The sequence below is a fragment of the Puccinia triticina genome, chromosome 10A (assembly GCF_026914185.1).
Source record: "Puccinia triticina chromosome 10A, complete sequence".
Classification (NCBI taxonomy): domain Eukaryota; kingdom Fungi; phylum Basidiomycota; class Pucciniomycetes; order Pucciniales; family Pucciniaceae; genus Puccinia; species Puccinia triticina.
The window spans coordinates 2,925,127-2,934,026 of NC_070567.1; the positions used below are offsets into that span (position 1 = coordinate 2,925,127).

Below are 8,900 nucleotides of genomic sequence, written 5' to 3' on the forward strand. Positions count from 1 at the left end.
CCTTCACTATCCTGCTGTGTAGATTTTTTATTTCCTCTTGGGCATTACACTTGAATTCCAGGCACTTCCACACATTCAAACTGTATCCAGTGCTGAAACATACTATGCTGTTTCAATGACTGTAGCCCATGAGTGCGTATAGACATTTAAGTAGCAAGGGTTCTTTACGATTTTTGATTAATCATTTCAACTGCTGTACTTCATGTGGAATATTTGTTCCATGAGATGTGGCAGTTGATACAGGATTTGTTGTTTCAGTCTCTTTGGAGGAATAAAATTGGAAAACACACAATTAACCAAACATTGAAGGCCCTCACAAGTTCAAGAAGGAGACACAGAGATTCTCCTGGATAAGCCCCTCATTTTTTTGGGTGACTTTGTAGTCACCCAATAAGAGATGGCAGCTGTACAGCAGATTGAAAAAAAGCTTGATTTTCCTGATGCTCTCAGGCAAGAGGGGCGAAATAGCGCATAAGTCCCTCCTTTGGAGGGTCCCTGCGGGACGTTCCCCCCCTCCACACAGAGAGGGAATTAGTTAAGTTAGAAGTACAGCTAATGTGGAAAAGCTTGCCAAATTTTGTGGCTGAAATGATTTCTGCATTTCAGCCACAGGCCCATTCAAAACCTGTTTGGCCGGCTGGTTTTGCTTGACATGGGTGCTGGGCCAGGCAAGGGGCGAGGGAGGCAGGAGCGGCGGGGGGCCAGATCATGGTAAAATTGATCCAGGAATCCAATGGTGGAGCCCTCAAGGCCCCAAAGTGGAAAACAAAGAAACTAGTTTTTTTCTTCTGATGGCATTCCTGACAAACATGAGCCATGCAGGCTTTGAGGCTGAAATCAGTGGTCCAAAAGCTGAGCTTAACAAAGCCTCTCTGGAGGAGGGCCCGGCAGGGTCTTTGTCTCACAGAGAGGCTTTCCCCCAAGCGTCAAGCTTTGGCGTGAATCCTGACGCACCTAAGGCTTGGCCAACCCCCAATTTTCAAAGGATCCCTTATTACACATCAACCACTACCCGGGCAGGCTCATGAGTGGCACGGCCTTGAAGCCTAGCTTCTTGCGCAGACAGCCAGCCATCCACCATCCATCAAGCTCCTTGTAGAGCTGCTGGGCATGCTTTCAAAAATCATGCCAAGCTTGTCCCAGCGAGCTGAGCGTGTTTTTTTCAACTCCTGTACACATTTTATGTGTGGCCTGCATACCAAATGTAGTTCATTGTTCAATTCAAACAATAAACATACTTCATGTACTTATTAGAATTAATTGAAACTTTCATGTACTTATCTAATAGTATGGTGTAAGATCAATCCTGGAATCATGATTCCATGACTTTACATTCCTTGTAGCTTGAAGGCCATTCAAAGCATCAACATGTGGCCTATGTAGTCTTGAAGGCCAGATGCAGACCTTCAATTTGGCCCCTGGGCAGCCCATTTGGCCACCAGGATGCTATAGAAAAGTGGTGCCAAACTTTCACACCAGCCAAAGAGGTGAAAGCTGTTCTCAGGACTCACACCAAATTTTGCCGCTTAGTCCCAAGTTCCTCCTTTGGAGGCTCGCGCTTTGCGCGAGGGGCCCCTGCCTGCCCCTCAGAAGAGGGACTGACTAAGTTCGTCCAAAAGCTGGCCGCAAGCTTTTCCGCGTTAGCTGTACCTACACACCGGGACGATTGGGGCGCCCCCCGATTGTCCCATGGCGCCACCGTGGCCCTGCAGGTCAATCGCGCCCACGTGGCGCTGGGACTAGCAATGCCGGCCAGGCGTCGGACATAGGCGCCCCGGAAACGCCCGCAGATGACGCCCAGGGGGTGGCGCCTCATCTGAGTCTGCATTCAAAAAGCCAGGCCCGCGCAAGCGCCTGGCGCCAGGACCCTGGAAACCCCCTATAAAAGGGGGGAATGTAAAATCCAGAATTTCGCCAAAATTCATACATTTTTTGACTTGATTCATACACGTTTCATGCCTACACTCAGGGGATTTTCCAGTTTTTCATACATTTTTAATGCCTACCATTGCTGCCAAGGGGGGGGGGGGGGGGGGGTGGCGCAGAAGAATAAAATCTTGCTTCAATTCTGCAAAATTTCCACTTTTCTTGTCCTCTATGCAAAAAAGAAAACAATAGGAGGGTTCAATTGTGGGCTTTATAAGAATGCCTTCTGGTGATTTTCAGCTTAATTTTTAAGAAGTATTGAGGGAAATAAAATTGGTAAAATTGACTTTTGATGCCCTATGCCAATGGTATAGGCCCTAAGACAAGGGGGGCTGCTGAGGGGGAAGGGGCTTTTCTGTTGCACTCTCAGGAATTTTATACATCTTAGTTACTACCCTCCCTTGCCCAGGAAAAAATTCATACACTTGAAGTGCTTACCATTGAGGCCAAAAAAGCCCATTCATACTGTTTTTGTGCCTACCATTTTGGGTTTTTGCCAAAAAATTCATACATTTTCATTACCCCCATTTATAGGGGGTTTCCAGGGTCCTCTGGCGCCCTGCCTGGCGTCCTACTTGCGGGGGCCATGGCGGTCATGTTGACTGATTGCTGATGACCTGCGCACGCCTTTTGGGGGTCTTTTGGTCGCCTGCTGTGCTCTCATCCCAATGCCTTCGGGGACGAGGGCGTGCCGCATAGGCGTCGGAAATTTCCCGTCCCCCAAATCATGCGAGTGGAGGTTTGGAAGGCGCCGACGGCGCCGCCTGGCTTGGCTGGTTGGCGACGACGGTGAGGGCGCGTTGAGGTACGATGGGAGGCTCTCCCATCGGTCGGCTAACTTTCCGCCCCTGAGCCGTCTCCGGCGTCCGCAGGTGGGACAATGGGCAGGGCTGTTATGCGGCTGGATGCACCCACTCAAAAAATCAAGAAGATGGTAAATAAAGTTGTTATTCCGCTATTGGGCTTGATTTATGCGCTGCATCTCAAAGTATTATTTGAAATGGTTTGTATGTGGGGGCGACTAACTTTACATGAATGGGAAATGTGAAGAACAGTTAAAATTATTACTAAAGCGTATCATCAACGTCCTAAGAAATGTGAAGAGAGATTTCCTAAATTTGTGCTACTTTTTGATAACTGAGAACGAGAGCGAAGGTATTGGGGTAAACGACGTTTATGAGGCTGAAGTGTCGCTTGGACAGTGGGGATGATCAGAAGAATTGGCGTTGCAGTTGAGGGTTGAGACATACGCCTTCCAGGCTTCAAACAGTAAAATCGTAAAGGCTTGACCTTCGGGACTGACATATCCAACAATTGGCTTTTCTCCGTTGAACGGCTTGGGTGCATTCCAATTTAGAGGGTCCACGACTGGGGCCACTGCGCCCGTTTTCGGGTTGGTGTATTTTGTGAAGATAGCCACGCGGGCTGCATTGATGGCATCAAGCGGCAGGCGCTTTGCGCTAGTCGGGCGAAGGGATACTAGCCGGTAAGCAGCGGCGGCGATTAAAGCAGTACCGGAGCATTCGGGGTCTAGGCAAATAATTTGGAGCCAATGGGATTAGTTTTCAGAGGGTCTAATTTTTCAGGAAAATTTCCGGATACTTGCAATTGTGCGCTGGGTCGGTGTTTGCCAGGTAGTTGGGCAACAGAAGTGTCTCTTTGTCTTGATATGCATAGGCACCTTTGACGATTTCAGCGACCCATTTAGCCAAATCCTGTCTCCACAGCTCTGTAAGTTCTCTGAGCTTCGGGTCGCGCAAATTGAGAAAGGTGGAATAGAGTCTCATCATTCCAGCGGCTGCCCACCCGTTGCCTAAAGATTAAAACGTGTTTTTGTATCAGATCTCGCGCTCCTAACACGGGGGATCGCAGTGTTCAGGGTCACAAGCTCACCAGTAGACCAAAAATTTCGATCTTCAAAGCTTCCTGTTTGTAATAAAAAGACACGAATTCAGCCAGTCCCTATCTCTTGAAGTTATGAGCTTCACCAACCATCCTTGATGTGTTCCCATACTTTAATTTTGCCATTCCGCAAAATAGTTCGGTATTGCTTGGCTTGATTGTAGGCGATTTCCAGTAGGGTGGCGTTGGAGGTTTGAGCTCCGTAAAAGGCAAGAAATGGAGGAGCCATGTACATATAATCTGACCTGAAAACAAACATCGGCAAAAGGCATTCGAGGGTGAGATTGAGGTTCAAGAACTTGCGAAAAAAAGAAACTTACCAGTATTGCAGCTCTTTGTTTCTTTGAGATATTGCACCATTTTCGTTAGTCGGGACGTGATGCATTAACCAATCTAGCTGGTCATCCGCCAGCTTTTGAAAATATTTGGCCCTTTCTGATAACAAGAGAAATAAAAAGTTCAGTTGACCAGCCCAGTGAGCGGAAGACTAATAAAACCCGAAATCTACCTTTGTTGCTGGTCGCAGCAGCAACAATCACCGGAACCCCTAGGCTTGCCGGGTCACCTGATGCGCCATCCCCATCAACAATAGGCTTAGTTTTAGGATCGCGTTTGGCAAGAATCGGCTCGAGGAAATTGATCAATCCTGTAGGAGGTTTCAGCGGCCCATCTTCTGAAGACAGTGGTAGTTTACGAGTTTGGGAGTAAACGCTATAATCCGGGTAATCTCTCTCAAAGATGACCTGCGCTTGGGCGCCCCATTCCCAACTAGAGGAAAAACAACATGAAATCAGTGAGACTGTTTGTTTAAAAAGTGTATCAAGGATTTTTTACTGACCTGTGGCTTGCTACGCGGTTCAGAACTTCGTACACTAATATCGCAGTTTTTTCGAATGCATAAGCTGTACTTGTGTGCACCTGACGTTCATCCGGGGCAGACCTCTCAGAGAGAACCGAAGTTATGGAACGTGATTGGATGCCAGCTGAAGTGTGGGCAGATAATTTCAGTCAAACTTTGAATTGGGAACGGTGTTGTGTAAGCTGCTTGTGACTCACAATTTCCGGGCAAAGATGGGACGCACAATGCGCTGCTAATCAGCATGGCTGCTTGAAAAAGAACCAGTTTCGACATATTGCCGGCCTCTGTCCAGGATTGATTTTCTTGCACAGTATTGAAAACGTCAAGGAAATTAAAAAAATGACTTGTCCGTGTTTATACACCAGAAAGAAAAAGAAAAAACAGTCGACGAGAGGGGGAATTGGAATGATAAAGTGTTAACCGGCATTGTCCACTAATTAAATACCCCACGGACAGCTGAGTGGCAGTCGCTCAGGTGCTCCAGGGTGCCCAGGGTCGGTGATACATGTACAGTACATAGCCATACTGGGTGCAAGTACAGCCTACAGGGATAGCGGTATGGCCGGACCTAGCCGGGCCCTTTGAAGCGGTTTTGTATGCAGAATCCATTGCAGCCGGTGGTCGGGTGTCTCCGACGAAACCCGAAACGTTTAAATTGATTCACTCCTTGCGGCTGTCTCGTTATTTTGCCATATCGGTTAAAAAGGTTCTCTGTTAATGTGTCGTCTTTTCCTAGTGTTCAATATTGTACACCTCGGGTACAGTAGGGTCCAATCTCGGAAGGACGACTAGGACAACGCCCAAAAAAACATCTCCAATGCGTCCGAAGTACATTTTTCAATAAGAACCCACCATCACAACGGATAATCTGTTGGTAGTACATTATCCTGGCTTGTACGGGACGACGCTGGCGTAGTTGTACAACTTGGTGCATCTTCAGATGGATGCGTTCAAAGTGCGCCGGGGCCCGGCACCCAAATACCGGCAGTTTATGCATGTAAATACACCCGGGGAGTCCATCCACGGGGAAATCACGCAGAGTCCACGAGGACTCCACGTGGTACATATTGTGTTTTGAATAATGCTTGGATCTTTCCTCAAATTTTCTGGTTTTGTTATGTAGTAAGGGTGTTCAAAGTTGAAATCATATTTTTTTCAAATCATAAAATCATAAAATCATAACACTTTTGAGTGATCATTTTTTGTGTACCATTTTAGAATTGTTGCTCTTTTTTGAGTGATTGCGTGTTACACATTTTTTTCAGATTAAAATTTTATGAATTTATGGTTTTATAATTTTATGCAGTCAACTTTGAACACCCCTAGTAACTTTATCTTAAACTTCACACCAAACTGTAAAAGCCAGACCCAACTTTAAACAAAACCTTGAAATTGACTTCCGCCCGGGATGTCTTTGTGTCACGACCCCGCGCTCGGTCGGCCTCTCCCTGCCCGGCCCATACTGGCAGAGGGCAACGGCCGATGGTCATGGCCTGTGGTGGGTGAGGTAAAGAAGCTGCTCTGGTTCTGAAAATGAACTCGGTATTTCTCTAACCCAACTCCTTCACCCCCTACTGGAGGAAATTGGCTCCAGGGGTGGATTTAGCCTTGGGCCTCATCTGACATCTGTCAAGATGCACCATGTGGAAAGGATATCAAAAATATGGAGTTGACCTTGGTCAACAAAACCAGAAAATTTGAGAAATCATCCAAGCTTTATTCAAAACACAATACAGCAAAAGCAAAAAAGCTTGCGGGTGCGGGAGGCCAAAAATTGCCTGCTGCATTTCAGCCACACACCTGTACAGCGGAGCTGTACAGGATGTCACATCGCCTCCGGGCAACTGGTTGAGCTTGATTTGCCCGACTATTGGGTGGGGCAGATAGTCCTGGCAAAGTGGCCGATGAGGGTAAAATTGCATCAGGATTCCAATGGTGCAACCCTCAATACCCCAATGTTGATAATGAAGGAAATAGCATTTTTCTTCCAATGATATTCCTGTATGCAGCTTGACATACAGAACCTATACAGGCTTGAAGGGCAGTGGCTGAGATTCCAAAATTGAGCCTGCCGGACCGCAAGCTTTTTTGCTTTTGCTGTAGCCGCGCGCGAGGTTGCTGGAGGTCCAGGGAATCACGGGGTCACCACCGGGAGGATCTCGCGGCCACCCCGTGATCATCCCGTGGATTCCACGGCAGCTTTCGGCTCCGCGTGGAATACCCGTGGACTCCCAGTGATGCCGACGTGAAGGTCGAGCCCACGGGTGGATCACAACTCCTTCAACCGTGGTCTCCCCAAGGAATAGCTGTGATAGGTAAGCTAGCCCGGGGCGGAGCAGCTCAAATCCACAGGTGATATTGTAGCAGAATGTGGTACCGCCAGGGTACCACGCGCTGCATTGCAAATCCAATGACTGTGGTAGACAGAGGAAAAGGGTATATCACTAGTTACAATTGGCTGTGGTAGTGAGAGCATAAAAATAACAATTGGTCATGGTAGGAAAAAAAAACAAGAAAGCATCTCATGAAAGAAATAAGAACTGAATCAAATAAGAGGGAAAAATTAGAAGGTGTTGGTAGTGGCCTCCGTCAAAATTCAATCGGAGCAGATGTGAGGAAATGAATTTGGTCGATACAATCAGTTACTTGACCAGAAATCAAATAAGGAATGAATGAGGGCTAAGTACTTCAGATTTTGGAGGTTATTGAGACCCTCAATCTTCCCAATCTGGTCGTTGTACAGATCCAGTTCCTCCCTTTTTGCCTCTCAGAATGTCAGCTACCAAGAAGAAGGGCAAGAAGCAAAAAGCTGCTTTTGAAGATTCTCAGAAGGGCGAGCTGCAATCATCGCCCTCAATAGGGGACTTGTCCGTCCCCCGCGGTTCCAGCAAAGTTCCTCAAACCAGAAAACCAAACCTGAAGGCCAAGATGGATGACATGAGTGGGGATGATTCCGACTGGCTGGACGGCTGCTGGGGAACGGAGGAAGATAAAACATACATGAAGCAGCAAGCTGCAGAGGATGGCCCGACAGGGTTAGTTGATCAGTGAGTTGTTAAAAGTACCAACCAAGCCAAGGAGTGTGATGGACTGCTTGGTTGTTCCTGGATTCCATCTTGGTAGGAGGCTTTGTTTCCCTGGGTCATCCAGAGTAATCAAGCTGGACCGGAAGTTTGAGCCGCGGCGGTTGTCATCAAATTAGCCCTAATCTCCCGATGAGCTGCGTTCTTGTTGGTTCCACCAGCATTTCAGGGGCAACCGTGGTTTCCTTGCTGTTCAGAACAACAGGGAATCCATGGCTGCCCCTGTGCTTGTGGGCTCCACCGCGATCCCGCAGGTGGCCGTGGATTCCTTGTCAAGAATGACAAGGAAATCACAGGCGGGCGGAGACGACGGGAAAGCCCATTGTAAAGCTCAAAAGTGTTCCTGAGAACCTTTTGCTGAGTGCGGAAAGGGATGTATGAGGAAACCTCTGCCTTTCCTGGTTCACTAGACACTAAAACAAGCCCACCAATCTCAGATTGGCAGGTTTAATGTAGTGATAGTGGGGTGTTATCAAAAGATAACTGTTGTTATAAAGTGGGCGAGATGAAGTTGCTAAAATGTGTTATGAGTGAGGAGTCTGGACTTCAACCAGGTGATAGTTGGTCAAAGAGGTCCCCTCAGAAGTTTGTGTTATGTAAAGTGAGTGTTGTGTAGAGTTGTTATTTTGTGTGTAAGTGTTTTGTAATGTGTGTAAAACCAAAATATAGGCTGACTGATATATTGTGGAGTGAGCAGTTGTGTACTTTGTTATAGGGGAAACTGAGTGCAGGTAGTCTGCTGGGGGGGAAAGTGGAGGAGAGCCTCCCTTTATAGACAACAGTAAGGGATTTTAGCTCCAGAGGAGCTCCACATGAGAGATTTTAGCTAGGTACATGAGGGTTTTTGGCTAGTACATATGTTGAATGGGTGAATGTGATTGGTCAGGACTGTACAGGTGATTATGGGTTATGACATGCAGGCTGAATCAGGAGGTGTGATTGGTCAGGACAGGATGTTGGTGTAGTCATGCTGTAACCAGGTCACCTGCTGTTGTTATGCAACAAAAAATCCACTAGCGCATGCAGCTATCACATGCAGCTAGCACCTGCATGTGTGCCTGCATGTGTGCCTGCATGGGTATACTGTATGTATGTAAGTGATGATGCAGCTATGTGTAAATATATATGTA

The 8,900-nt window shown here is 47.3% G+C and overlaps 2 protein-coding genes across 2 annotated transcripts; one reads left to right on the forward strand and one right to left on the reverse strand.

Moving 5' to 3' along the window:
* Positions 1-3,100: 3,100 nt before the first annotated feature.
* On the reverse strand, positions 3,101-4,960 carry PtA15_10A282 (uncharacterized protein; the record flags this gene model as incomplete). Its single annotated transcript, XM_053160442.1, has 8 exons — positions 3,101-3,456; positions 3,533-3,739; positions 3,820-3,852; positions 3,919-4,073; positions 4,149-4,263; positions 4,337-4,596; positions 4,667-4,811; positions 4,885-4,960. 8 exons carry the CDS (start codon positions 4,958-4,960, stop codon positions 3,101-3,103), a joined length of 1,347 nt encoding a protein of 448 aa, XP_053024416.1.
* Positions 4,961-7,459: 2,499 nt separating this feature from the next.
* On the forward strand, positions 7,460-7,738 carry PtA15_10A283 (uncharacterized protein; the record flags this gene model as incomplete). The annotated part of the gene is made up of 1 exon (XM_053160443.1): positions 7,460-7,738. The coding sequence occupies one exon, from the start codon at positions 7,460-7,462 to the stop codon at positions 7,736-7,738; it is 279 nt and encodes a 92-aa protein (XP_053024417.1).
* Between the last annotated feature and the right edge of the window lie 1,162 nt (positions 7,739-8,900).